We start from the raw sequence: 14572 nt of genomic DNA on the forward strand, positions 1-14572 counted from the left end.
AATAGAGACATTCCTAAACTTTGAACAGCGATTTACTTTGGTCGTGAGTGATCAACAACAAGTGGAGCTGATTCACCCAAACATATTCACTTCCTCATGAAGAATATATTCATGAAAATGAAATATTCACTGATGCTTTCTTAGCTGGAGAGTGCTTTCTGACAAGCATGGATCTTAATTTTTTAACTGTACATTAATACTAGAAAGACCAACAAGTCATCAATTGAAGGGGGTAGATATAGTTAAAACTATTATTTCCTTGTGTGATTTTTAATGTTACAACACTTGTTTGTACAGAGAGTGGGTATAGGAAAAGGCATGGAGGAACATTTTGAAAGATTAAATATTTCAATTCTACTATTCAAAGCAGCTGTGAATTGACTGCGGCTTGGCCTTTCTAGTGTTAATTGTGAGCAATAGATAGGTTTGTTGATTAAGAAGGATTTTTAAGAAAAAACTTGCTGAATGAGCTTCTCAACAACTGAGGAAATATATATATATATTTTTTTTCTTTACAGCAAAATCACAACCAGCTGAGATAAACCCCCATGTATGCCTACCAACACGAATGCACATCAATTCAAACCAGTGCTTTATTATTCATTCATGCATGCACCAAACTACAAAACATAGCATATACAGAGACTAACATTTGACCAACCAAATGCTGTCAGTCTGGATGGATGATCTGTGAGCTCTGCAAAGCCTCTCTGGAGGCCCCAGTCCCAACCTGAAAGTACAGGTTCGCGGGGTTTCAGAGAGTAGTCTCTCATCTCCACTGGAGCAGAGGAAAGCCTGCTCTGTGGCAGCCCTCTAGGGTACCCAAATAACCCAAGTGCCATTCCACCAGATGGTAATGTGGACCGGAGGACGGCCTGAGCGGAGGTGATTATATATCTGGAATGTACCAACAAATCTGGGGATGAGATTCCCCCCGGACAGCTGCAGAAAAGGTGTGCTGAATTGCACAAGAAGAAACCGGACAGTCGACCCCCTCCCATTTCTTCTTACCTGCAACTGCCTACGCAATTATGAGTATCAGGCTGCACCCCCTTGAAGCAGATTAAACCAATTTAGCAGGTAGAGGAATGACAGGATTGAGACTCCCTTCGTGATTGACTCCCTCATTGCATGTGAAGTATGGAGTTTAAGGCTAAAGGTGGCTTACTCGTGCACAGGCTGTTGCACAAGACATCTGTTCTCTGGCTGCCAGCCAAGGCGGATGTGCTTCGCAGTTTCGTGCGTGCATGAATGAATAATAAAATGCCGGTTTTCGATGCTGTTCATTCATGTTGGTAGGCAGATGGCACATGGAGGTTTATCTCAGCTGGTTGTGATTCCTTTGTAAAAAAAAAAAAGGTTAAAAAAAAAATCAACTATCTGCCAGTATTTCATCAGTTGTCATGGCAGCTACAGGGAAGAGACACAGAGGCAGAATAGAGAGAGATGTGAGCACAGTGGCAGCTGGGATCTAAACCTATGGGGTTCTGCATGTGCAGCAGACTGAGATACCCAGAGGACGCAGAACTGAGCCACGGCGCGTCCTGCTGACTCAGTGGATTAAGCTCAAGCTAATGCTGAACGCAAACTACACAACTGTCAAAAACCTAAGATCTCTGTGCCACTCACATGAAACTGACCTTCTTTCATGTAGTTTCTCGTCTCACCGCCATCGTGGCATGCATACTAAACGATGTGGCACAGACGGGGGGTCACGCGCTAAAAGACTCTTTACTTGGATTTGATATCTTGCTGTCTTGCGAAAACGAACACAAAACCCGATTTTGTTTTTCACTTTATTGTGCTAAAATGGAGAGCAGCTCATAGCATACATTGTGTGTGCACTGATTTGGGCCGAAAAAGAAAAAAGAATGAGGAGAGAATGGCTGGGGAGGGCCGGGCAGCATGGGTGGTCAACAAACAAGTGCATTGCAAATGTTGTTCTGAAAAAATAAAACATATTTCATATGTTATGTTTCATATATATTTCAGATGTCTGAGACAGCTCAAAGGCTGGGTCAGACTGCCTCACTGACCCCGCCAAACTTATCGAGTGTGAGCATTTTGTTTCAGATCTCAGAGCTTGTCTGATCTCAGAACTTGCCTGGGCCTAAAGTCATGAAGTGTGCGCCCGGCTTAAGGTGCATAACATGTACTTCCAGTGCCATTCGCTCAAATTGCAACTCTCCCATAACTCTCCACTTTATGATATCCAATAGAGCCACTGCATATGGTCCAATAAAGGCTTTCAAGTGACGTCACACACCGTCTAGTGGTGATAGTGAAGGTCATCAGCTCTTGGGCAACAGTGGCTGTGAAAATGCATCGATTTTCGATACCTGGTTATTCCTATTCAGGGTCAGGGGCGGCTGGAGCCTATTCCAGCATGCAGTGGACAAACTCCTCTCTGACCCCAGACACCTAGTATTCACAAAATTTTAGCTGCTACATTCAAATACCAGCTATTCTAAAAAATAGGCCAAACATTAATTATACGACCAAAATAAATTATACCACAAGTGACTGCACTACTTAACAAGCATATCTCTTAAGTCTATTTTAAAAGGATTTTTTTTGTCCACTCTGTGGCCCCATCCAGCTGGTCTGGTTAGAGTGCCAAGTCAAGTTTTACATAGTTCAAATCTCTATTGCCTCTCACCATCCACGTTCCGTTACGAGTGCTGTCAACAGAGACCTGCCCTGTACAAGCGTGTGGGGTAAGTTTGATTTAGTGGTCACAGCGGGCCGGTTATGCCAGCCAGTTTTAAAATCCAGTCAGAGGAGCCAAGGTAGAGTCAGAAAAAACAATGTCAGGAAAAGAAAAGTCAGAATATATCAATTCTCTTTTTTTTCAAAATTAGAGGAAGATTTAATTAAGTGAGTGATTGATTATCCAAATATGGAAAGACAGCAAAAATCTGCCAGCTGTGTGGTGGCATGCTGACTACCATAGTGGCCAGATGGACATTGGAGTGCTAGCTTGGATTGACACTTCACTTGGCTGGCAGCTTCATGGTCAGATGCCAGCAAGCTACAGCTAAACTCTTCAATGTCTCCAAACGCAAAATGGCTTTTCAAAGGCTTGACATCGAGCAGAGCAGAACGTCTTTGCTAGACTCATTACAATGTTGAATTATTGTAAACAAAATGTCTCGTGTCTCCAGTCTGCCAGCTAGTTAGTCAGTTAGATCCTGTGCCTCTATATATTTTACCAATGTACAGTAGACTCCTCTAACCATTCAGAATAGATGAGGCTTTCACCCAGTCAATGGCATGATGATCTTTGTCACTACAGCTATGATGTAGCATGGAGAAATATCAGCTTTCCGACAGAAAAAGATGACAGCTGAAATCATTTTGGACCTATATGTAATGTGTCTCTTACATACCTGTAGTACTTGGATCCACAGAGAATACTGGCTCCCAAATCAGCTGTCGGTTAAAACGGTCCAAAAAAGCCGTTTGTAGGCTCCACAGGGGAGATGAGAGTAAATGGAAAAGTTGCAAAGTACATAAAATAAGCTCTGATTTCATGACACAGTTTGGCCACCATGCAAATTTTCACTAATCAGGAAATCACTGTACTATTTTTCTCTGCCGCAGCACGGACTGCTGTGAGTCAATATTCTCTCCAAGTACTACAGGTATGTAAGAGACAAATTATATATAGGTCCAAAATCGATAAAGTTAAGGTTCCATATATAAACAAAGAAAAGTAGATCAATATTAGGCTGTAATAGTATTATGACTTAGGGGAATTGTAAGCTTGCCAAAGGGTCTAGGAGTGGTTGGAGGCAAAGTCAAGACAAGGTCTTGAGGGTCCAGAAAGTGCATGTATTTACATGGTACACATATACAGTACACGTGTAAACATAAAAGAATGGAATGGAATGGAAAGAAAACTGAGCAGTGAAAAACTGCAACTGAAAATAAGGCACGTGTACAGAGCTGCACGGCCTGACCTTCCCCTTTAAAATGGGGAATGAAAATATATCTGTGACAAGTATCAGCCTCCCGACCACTTTGTCACAGGAATATATAGAGGCACAAGCTTTGATTAAACTCACTGTTTTTTGCATTGGGTTTAATCAGTTTTCTTTTACAGTAAAGAGACAGATGAGCACATACTGTGTATCATATCCCTTAAAAGGTTGTATATTCATTGATAAATGTGTTTCTCTCTTAATCTTTTGCACAAGACATCAGGGGAGGACAGAAATAAAAGAAGAAAAGAGAAGCATTCAGAAGAGGAAAAAGACAGACAGCCCACTACAATATATCACTGTAGTCCTGTAAAGACTGGTGTTCAGAGTGGTTAATATGCTGCTTAATTAGCACCTAATATGTATGCTCACATCAAAGTGCACAAGATTGATGCATTTTGCTGTTATTTCTTCTGGGCAGAGCCCCGAATGTTCTGAAATCCAACAGCCCTGCTGTGGTGATGGTGAGAAGATGAAAAAAATGAAGATAAAAGAACATGCTTTTATTCAAAAATGTTCTAAATCCAATCCAATCTTCATTGGTCAGTGTTTAAAGAAACTCATTTTACTTGGTGGTGCTATGTGTAGCATTTTTAAACATCAATATAATTGTTATAAAAAAAATTGTCAGAGGTGCCATTTTTTTTTTTTTTAAAGGAAGGCATTTGGAGTTGTTCCATCCCCCTGCACCCCCCCACTGCAACACACACACACACACACACACACACACACACACACACACACACACACACACACACGCGCGCGCTTGCACCTGAGAGACACGCTCATAACGCAAGCAGCAGGAGAGAATAGGGCAAAGACGGAGAAAAAAAAAAAGACCAGTTCTATCTCAGCATTTGCTTTGATGCAAAGTGCATATCACAGCAAAAGGCTTTTGTGATTTAGGTGCTAAGCTTTTAATGTCTGGGTTTGAAAATGTCCTAGTTCTTTTTGCCATAGGTGAAAATTGAAATTCAAACTTGTCATGAAAACTAGGCCACTGTTGCTTTCTCCAAATTTCACCTTCCTGTACTTTTGTCTCAAACTTCAGCAGTCTGGGATGTACGATATCACTCTGGGAAAATGTGATTAGAGATTCTTAGATGAGAGAGGAGAAGGAAGGCCTATGAACATGGGGAGAGGGTGGGAATAAAAACTATAGTACCTTATGTAACGTGTCTGTGGAGAAGAGAAGAAAAGAAGAGAGAGAGAGAGAGACTATGAGAGGGAGAGGACTGTAGAGGTTGACAAGATATCTCTCTTCTGTGGATAGGCCGTTGTTTTTTGTGTGCATACATGAGGCTCCAGTGATTCATTATGAAGTCCCATCGGGAGCCACCGTCAAAACACTACAGAGACACCGTAATAAGATTTTGTTGAGAGGTGTGTGTGTGTGGGAGGGGGCTACAACAAGGACAAGATAAAAGCAAGGAGAAAATAAATTATGTTAAGAGACACTTGTAGTCTTATTAAGGGTTTTGTTGATTTTGTCTTGTCGTTAATGTGTACGACACATACAAACAGTTTTACTAACTTTCATGTGGCAAAAACATTTTTAGCACTGGACTTTGGTATTATCATTTTTGCCTAAAGTGACTTTTCCTGATGTTTATGGAGTGTTTTCCAAAAGACTTTCTTAAATTGACTTTGGTGTGCTGAACTGCCAAATCAAACTGTCAAATGTCTTTTGTGCCGATTAATAAATCAAAACAATGTCTCTGAGTTAATAAAGCGAAAAGATCTTGTAGATCTTGTATATCCTCTTGTAAATACTAATAAAAAACACGTTACATCACGCCTTGTTTATATTGGGACTTAAAGGATCATCGTTCTTATTCACAAAGAGAAATGTTGGATGGGATGGGATGTTGACATTATTTCTGGAAACTGTCTTTAGGCTACACTCCAGCAGCGTATGTGTTGATTTGGTATTAATCACATTCCTCAATCCATCCTCAAGAAACCTTGAATAACCCAGCATATTAAGACATTCTGAACAAGTTGCTATATGTTTCACAAATAAAATAATACAGGATAAAATGCATGGCGCACAGAGATGACCTCTTGATTTTCTTTGTTTGCTTTTGATTTTCTCCCGTCTCTCCATTTACCCTGAAAGCTTTATTTATTGAACACTGACTAATGTGCAGGAAGTAGCAGGCTTAAGAAGGGAGAGCCTGCCTCTGATGTGTCTGCGTGACTGTATTTGTCTATGAAAACGATACTGCTGCCACCTTTCTGCGCAAAGTATCATAAAAGGCAGCGGGAGTAGCAGTGTGGCGGCGGTGGCCGACACTATAGGGAATCTCATTTACATATGAAACGGCAGCACAGCGATGAAGGCTTCTGGGTGAGCCAGAGAGAGAGAGAGAGATAGAGAGAGAAATGGTGTGTGGCAAGGAATAAAAATGCTTTCCCTTAGATTCCCTCTTAGACACTGTGCCTGACTAATCACCCACAATGCACAACTTCCCCTCTTTTGTTTGTTTTGGGAGGGCTGATAACTCTTTATTTCCTCTCCTTTTCTCTTTTGGGATTTGCTCTGCTTATCGCAATTCAGATCACTAAATACTCTGTAACTAATTAAAGTGCACACTTTGCAGATTGCACTGATGAGACAAAGAAAAATGTGCTAAAATAACAGTATGCTATTAAAACTAATTGTAAATGTTCCAGTGTTTAAGATGCACAACAACTAAATGGTTGCTGTAGGTATTGTATGTGAGTAACTTACAAGCTAACTTACTTGAGAGGGACTCAACTTTTACATAAGAGCATAACAACGGCGTGAAAGTGTGGGGTCGTTTCGATTTAATAGATCAGTGTTTCTCAACCATCGTGACCCAAACCAACCAGACACCGATTCCACTGATGAACACACCTTCAACCAGAGAGGAGGAACGAATCGGTAAAACCAGCTAGTGCAGCTTTTGGTTGGAATGAAAATCTGCAGACTCTTCAGCCACGATGGCTAATAACAAACCACATCCACATCGCACATAGTAGTTCCTTCCCTCTCCTTGGGATGATAATGTACATTAGCATTGGCCGAAAAGCAGAAAATTATAGATCTGAGGGGCCCTCCTCTCTTCTCCAAATGATCTAGCCATGGCAGCCAGGCTACTTGGCAGCGCTCCCAGATCCAGAGCTGCGAGGCTCCCATCAGCCGTGGCCCTGCGGCGGCCTCGGTCCGAGAGCTGGGGGTCGGCTCTGGCGAGCGCTAATGGAGGAGCGGAGGAGTTGTGAAGGCCTGCCAGGGATGAATGCACCGCTTCGCCAATGAGAGAGCCTCTGGGTGACCTATCCTTCTCACTCTTGTTTAGCTTCACACATGGAGGGACCCGTAAAAATGGCCGTAAGGGACTCTGTAAGTCAAATGCATTGTCACCACTGTTTCATGAGGAGTTTTCAAAGTGGTATCAGAAAGAAATATTGCAGTGGTATTGGAGCCATTGCATAAAAAGCAGACATGACAGCTAAACTGGACGATCCTGTGGCAAGATTAGTTTGCACAAATGAAGGGTTATCGCAGAGCTACAGTGAGTTCACAACACTAATTAATTCATTAAAAATGTTTTTTTATGTAACACTCAGGACTATGTCCAGTTGTAACTGGGGTAAAACAGTAAAATAGGTCAACAGAAAAAACAAGAAAATACAGCTTCAAACTGAAAGTAAAGGATTGATTACAAAATATCTCACTGATTCATATTACTTCATAAGCCTATTTATCTAACTCAAAATGAAACGCAAATCCAATACAGAATTAATATGTGCCTTGAAGACTCTGCCCCCACTGCCCATTGTAACCATCAACACAAATACTCACTTCAGAATAGTGCCGTTTCAGAACATTGTGGTTGTTGTGAATTTCAAAGATGAAAGACTGAATTTTTGTTGCAAAAAGAGCGACATGTAACTGGAGTTGCAAGGACGGACAATTTCATTGGAGTGGTTGTTGTGGATGAAATGTTCCTGATACACAGCTGTGAAAGCGCTAGTGGACAATACAAGGGAAAATGAGCAATGAATCTTATCTAAAATGTGCTCCACTTAATACAAAAGTTTTGGAGATGTGAACGGTAAGAGGAGAAAGCATCTGTCCTCATTCGAATGGTTGGGTGCTTGCGTGATGCACAGCGAGTTAGTGTTTGCTTGCTCATATTGATTTTTCCCCCCTCTCATTTATAAAAGGACAGTAATAATTGCCCGTGATTCAACTTGCAAAGTGCATATACTGCAAATACAAGCAAGGCTTTCTCAGCTGACGCCAAATGTTGGAGGCTGCTGTTTATTACGTTTAGGGATTGTAAAATTGAATAATTAAATTAGGGGAAAGAATAATCTTTTTTGTGTGTTTCACTTCCAAAATTCAGCAGCACGTTTGTTTCCGAGCAAAAGTCCCCAAAGTTAATGACAGCTTTCATCATGTTACGATTAAATCTTCTGAGTGTCCACAGATTGTATTTTGTGTTAAGCTACAGTTTGGTGCACACACTTACACTTTCTAAACACAGAATGAATGGATTTCACGCTGCGTACTATTAAACCCCAGCAAATCACGTTCAGCTTATTTCTGAATAATAACTTCAGCGGCTTTACTGGTGTCCCTTTAATTCCTTCATAATACACTGCGGCTGTAATTCTTACTTTAATTTGCAGCGGTATGTAGGAGATAATGTGCTGCTGATATTATATATCACTCACCATAATGTTCCCGTTTCGTAACTGAAAGTTTTGCATTAGCACTTGCCTCCTTCAAGGCTACCTGCAGTAGACCTTCCCCCACATTAAACACTGGCACTGGATCAGTTTTAAGACGATATTGCTGCAACGCTGTGCTTTAAAAGGCGGTGTCATTCTGCGCCGCGGTGACATACAGCACTTTCCACGCGTTGATGCATTTTGCCACATTGGCTGGTTTTTATATCTATACTCATAATATTAAAGCATTACATTAATGGATCTTATGATAGAGTCACATACACACATGTCTTTTGGTGCATGTGTGTGTAGAGTATAGGTGAGTGTGCATGCATGTGTGTGTGTGTGTGTGTGTGTGTGTGTGCGTGAGAGAGATGGAGGGAGTCTGTGATGGAGGACATCTCGAGGTAATAGTGAAGGAACTCATTTGAAAGTGGATAGGGGGAGAGAGAGAGAGCGAGAGAGAGAGAGAGACCTCCACTCACACTCTCACTCACTCAGCACACAGACGGTCCTGTGATGAGACGTGACAGTGGGGTAATGTATTACCTGCGACCGCCTGAAGGTTTAGCCACCTGACTGACGAAACCCGACTCCCCTAATGTCAGATACAGTAACAGTACGTGCAGCGACACATCACACACACATGCATGTGCACGTACACACAGAAACACCATACTGTAAATGAACAGACACAGACAGATAGACACACACACACCGAGTCTTGCAGCCCCCCCTCTCTCACCCTCTGTCTCTCTTTCACCGGCTGAGACTTTCAGGATTCTGACATCCACAGTGTGGGCTAGCAGACTTTGAAGAGGAAAGTCCTTCACTGCCTGGCCCACTGTATCGGGAAGTCCTATCTCGGAGCCAAAGTGCTGGATACACACTAAAATATGCTTCTTTCAGTGCAGTTATATATGATGAAATCTGAGACAGTGGCTTGAGAGAAAGTGTAATAAAAAGCTAAACTTCAAATTCCACTAAACACACTGCGTAGTGGCGGGAAACGATTATTTTAACTGACTCCATTCTTTCAGGCTGTCCGGCAGAAGCGAGTCAGTTCATTTGCGTCGCTTTTGTAAAGATGACAGTTGTGTAGCCGACGGCACTTTGGCCGCAATGATTTGACTCGTATCGTTCACATGAATAATTCATCTGTGAATCGTTCCATCGCCAGCATCACGTTTCAACGGCAGCAGCGTGGTGTCGATGTGACGTCCGAGCTGCTCCACAGAGAACTGTTTGAATTTTGACTTTTTGATTCTGAAAGAGGAGCAGAGAGGAAAAGTGTCTGGAACCACATACGATACAGCCACAAACTACAACCAGATACTAGTATAGTAAGTTACAATTTTCTGCTTTTTTGAGCGTGTTTGTCACTTTGAAAAGGTCTTTTTTCATCATACATCATTGCCATTCTTTTTTAAGATTTTTTTACGGGAGTCAGTACACCAGAAAACAACCACTATCAACCCTAGTTCTCATTATTTCAATGCACTATATGAGGATGAATGCAAGTCAGCCATTGAGAATTGAACCTCAGAGATTTTTGAGCTTGGACGATTCCATCAGATGTGACGCAACATGAACGCAACGCAGCCAGTGGAGCAGCTTCAACTGATTTCAAAGGAAGCGTTCCCTCCATGGCTGATGGCTGCAGTGGAGCTTGGGGGCAAATGCTTCTTTTAGAGCAAATCTGAGGATTCTCAATCAAGATTTTGGTTCAGAGCCCAAAGTTAATTTGGTTTACACTACAAAATTCACTTGTGCGTGAATAACCTAGGTTGTTCCATTGCCGTTAGGAATGATCCACGGATAGAAGTGATGACTAACACAAAATGTTGTGGGAGGCTTTAAAAAGGGTGTCGCGTTATTCGTACTCCCATGGGAACATACTTGTCACATGGGATCTTGTTGTTTTATTTGGTTATCTCTGTTTCGGCTGCAAACTGTTTTTTGAAAGTCAAAAACCCTAAACTCAGTTCACAAAAATCGCAAATACACACACACACACACACACACACACACACACGTAGGAACACATTCATGAATGCATGCAGGCATGGAGACACACACGCACGCACACAGCTGACTTTGTTGGCTGTCAACTGTGGCCTGTTCTGAATTAACCCAAATAAGTTTTAATCAAATCAAAAGTAAAGCAGACCTTGTTAAATATCCAATGCGTACAAGGTTATTTGTTACCCTCCCTGCACTAAATGCCCTGGATACTAAATAGGGCAAACATGTCAAAACACAGCATTAGAATTCAAACAAAGGCAAGGGCACAGGTTGGCAATTAGTAATCTGACTGAGTCTTCTAATGTCCAGGGGAGGCGCTTCTTGCTTTTGTTTTCTCCCTCGCTTCCCTCTCATTTTTTGATATGAGTGTTCTCCCGTTGGAGCAGAAATGGAGGGAGTTTGGCTGTGCGAGGCTCGCAGGGGGAGAGAGAGGGAGAGAGAGAGAGAGAGAGAGAAAGAGAGAGAGGGGTTGTGTGGGCGGATGTCTGCCTCTGACTACAAATGAGAGCACACAAATGCACATTCTAATCCGTCACACATGTAATGAGCGGTGCGCTCCCTTACCAAGACACACCAGCACGAATGCACACGCACTCGCACAAACACACACACATAAACTCACAAACACTCCCACACACAGAGAGAGATAGAGAGAGATAGAGAGAGATAGAGAGAGAGAGATGCATAAAGCATGACATTCATATGATCCCAATGCCCTGAAGCGTTTACACACACAAGCAGCATGAAACATGTCTGCAGCGGCGTGCTGAGAATTGCTTTTTGTATCCTGATTTCCCACACACAATAAACCAAACCAACACCTACAGTACAGTGCAGCCGCGCTAATAACGATGTAGGTGTGTCCGCATATGAATGCAAACAACATGAATGTATCATTAAAAATATCCACTTCCACGGCAACTGGATGCTGAATACCGCTGGCCTCTCTCACCCGCTTGGTCCCTATGTGAGACGCATAGTTCTCAGTGGAGCCTCAGAATGAGCAGTGCGCAGACTTCATGTTAATTAAGGATTAGGCACACAGAAAGGTTATGTGCCTACATTAACTGCTGATCGGGGGCCAGCTACTGCAAAAGCAAGCTACCTGTCTTTTGAACAACCTCTCTCTCCCTCTTACCTGCCCCTTTCTCTCTACCTCTTGCGCAATCTCCATTCAACGAGGGTGCCATCATTTGATTCCGCTGAACGTTCTCTATCACTCCCGCTAATGGAGCCCATTTACATATATAGGTTTTCTTTCCCATCCGAGCTGGGTCAATAATAACAGGCGGCTCCGCTTTGATTGAGAATTTGCCTCGTAGATTCAAGAGGTGAGAGCGGAGCGTCTGTGATGAGGCCCTTGATTGGCGAGCGCCAGCATGCATGGCTGAACATGCACATACAGTTCCACCTCAGTGAACCCTAGTGTGGCGTTAAAGATACTGTGAACAAGCTTGGTGGAAAGCGTTTAGTTAGTGAATAATTATAAGGTGAGCGGTTGTATGTTTGAGGTTGTTGGGCTCATCGAGGCATGACATTTTCCACATCAGGAATATTTATTTGCATGTACGTGTACATGCAAGTGGTATGATGCAGTATTAGAATATGTGGGGGTACATAAGAAACAATGAAGACCGCACAGCATTTGTATGAATAAGATGCAATCCGCATACTGACAGTTGCAAAATCAGCATACAGATAACAGGTTTGAGATCAACAAACCAAATTAATTGTGAATATTTTCATTCAGCTCCAATTTATTTCTGCTAATTTGAATAAAACTCAAATTTAAATGTAATATTCAGTCAGGATGAATTTAAAAAAAATGGGAATACATGATTTTTCTCCTCTTTACTGTCAGAAGCTTTCATATTGGTATCATATTCTTAGGAGTCCAGAGAAAAAAAGAAGAAATTACACAAATTTTTAAATCATTTCTATACTCTTAAGTTCAATTCAAATCCAAGTTTTAACTGCTTACCAGTTCAAGTTCAAATTCAGCTTTACTAAAATGTATTGGACCAAACTCAACACTACTACACAGGCTGCTGTACAAGTGTAAAACAAGTGCTTACCCTGTGATGCGTGGCAGCGTGTTGGTGGAGAGGAGGGCGAGTGGCGGTTTGTCTCGCTCTATGAGCCATATGGTGTATTGCCCGCTCTGCTTGGGGTGGAGGAACACGGCCATGTCCAGGCCACAGGGACCCTGGCCTCCCCACAGCCAGGGACTCAGCACCCAGGGGCCCCCAAAGGCTGAACCTTTCACCCAGAGGAACTGACCTGAGAGAGAGAGACAGAGAGGGAGCGAGAGAGAGAGAGAGAGACAAGGACGGTGTAAGAGAAAACGAGAGAGACTGAGATAGCACAACTGATTAGTCTCGCTGAACGCAGCTTAGCAGCAGCAAGCTGACTCGGATGTTCTCCACAATTCAAATCTCACGACATTGAACGACGAGAAGGACATGATGAGCTGATATGTGCTGAAGCCGGATGAGTGATGGGCTACGATTTCAACTGGTTTTCATCTGATGGCTGAGAGTAGCACTTGATGAAAATGCATGAAATAAAGACGCTTTGAATGAGAGCAGTCAGTGACATCTCTAGCAAGAAGAAAGACAAAAAGGGAAAAGCAGTGGGTGAAAAATCAAAGTGCTGTTTTTTTTGGCTTTGATATCAAGTCCCATTTCACTTTCAAACCTATTGCGCTCATTCAAGCAGGAAGTTCATCAGAAGCTGAAAGTTGTGTGTGTGTGTGTGTGCGCATGTGTGTGTGCGGTGGGGAAGTACAAAGAGTCTCAACTTGAAAGGAGGACAATCCATTTTTAATGCGCTCAGTTAAGAAAAGTAGCGTTGATGAGGGAAAGTAGCAAAAAAAAAAAAAGCTAAGCAAAAATCTTGTAAAATAAATGATTTGCATCCATTCGAGGAGGATTCGGCCCGGCGTTGTTGTTTATTTTGTTTGCCACTAAAGTGAGCGCAAGGTGGGCTCGCTGCGGAGGTTTTCACAGATCTAATAAAGCTGTCATGAACATATAACTTTTTTTCATTACATGGGGTTGCCGTATTCATTTTTGTTTGTTTGTTTCCATCTCCAGACTGCACTCTCGCCTCTGGATAATGGTTAATACCAGCTTCCCAGGGATCAGATTGTATCAAAGTATACTTCTCTAACTGGGGCACACATGTCTCCTTGCGTATGTCACCCTTGCACTCAAACAGCGCTTTGCCATTAGCTGTGTATACATTTGGTATTCTGGTGCTGAATCAGACAGGGGGAGGATGAGGCCATAGAAACCGCTGATGTTCTGTCTGGTGGGATTTTCATTCTCTGACGTGGAATATAAGGCAATATTGAGTAACATGGATCAGTGACTCACATGGTGGTGTGGAACTAGCATTCTGTGCCATGTGTCGGTATAGCAACTTGCCACGCAGCAGTCAGTTTGCATGTATTAACTGGAGTTTACTTTTAGCAGCCTGTGGCGAGAACAGAAGAGTGTCTTTGAGGGAGTTTCTCAAGTCTAAAACATTTGGATAGCTCCAAGGACCAAAAGAGAGGACAATAATCAAACCATGTGGCGTTTAATTTGAAATAAAAGCCAATAGAGGAACTCCGTTATAGCCATGGGCAGAAGAACCTCAAGTCATTAGTCTGTGTCTGTACACACTGCTTTTTCATGAGAGGTGACTGAGTCCTTTTATCCTTTCTTGAGGTGTCCTTTATCCCCCGAGGGCATTGAGAAACTGGTGAATTTGAAGGCCTTCAAATTGCAGTGCTCCAGTTAAGCCTCATTTGCTCTCCCTTCCCCATTTGCATGCTCCATACACAGAGGCTCCAGACAATTTGGCAAGGACGGTAG

At 42.5% G+C, this 14572-nt stretch overlaps 1 protein-coding gene across 1 annotated transcript in view; it reads right to left on the minus strand.

Moving 5' to 3' along the window:
- The window catches only part of alk (ALK receptor tyrosine kinase), a 309324-nt gene that overhangs the window by 110328 nt on the left and 184424 nt on the right, over window positions 1–14572 (minus strand). Inside the window, exon 4 of the mRNA XM_071522627.1 lies at window positions 12788–12992. Within this exon, the coding sequence (XP_071378728.1) occupies window positions 12788–12992 (205 nt within the window). The remainder of the gene's footprint in view (window positions 1–12787; window positions 12993–14572) is intronic.

This window comes from Centroberyx affinis, unplaced genomic scaffold, assembly GCF_046629955.1.
Source record: "Centroberyx affinis isolate AG114_WGS23_722 - 3 ecotype Tasmania unplaced genomic scaffold, CSIRO-AGI_Caff_v1 ptg001012l_1, whole genome shotgun sequence".
NCBI lineage: Eukaryota > Metazoa > Chordata > Actinopteri > Beryciformes > Berycidae > Centroberyx > Centroberyx affinis.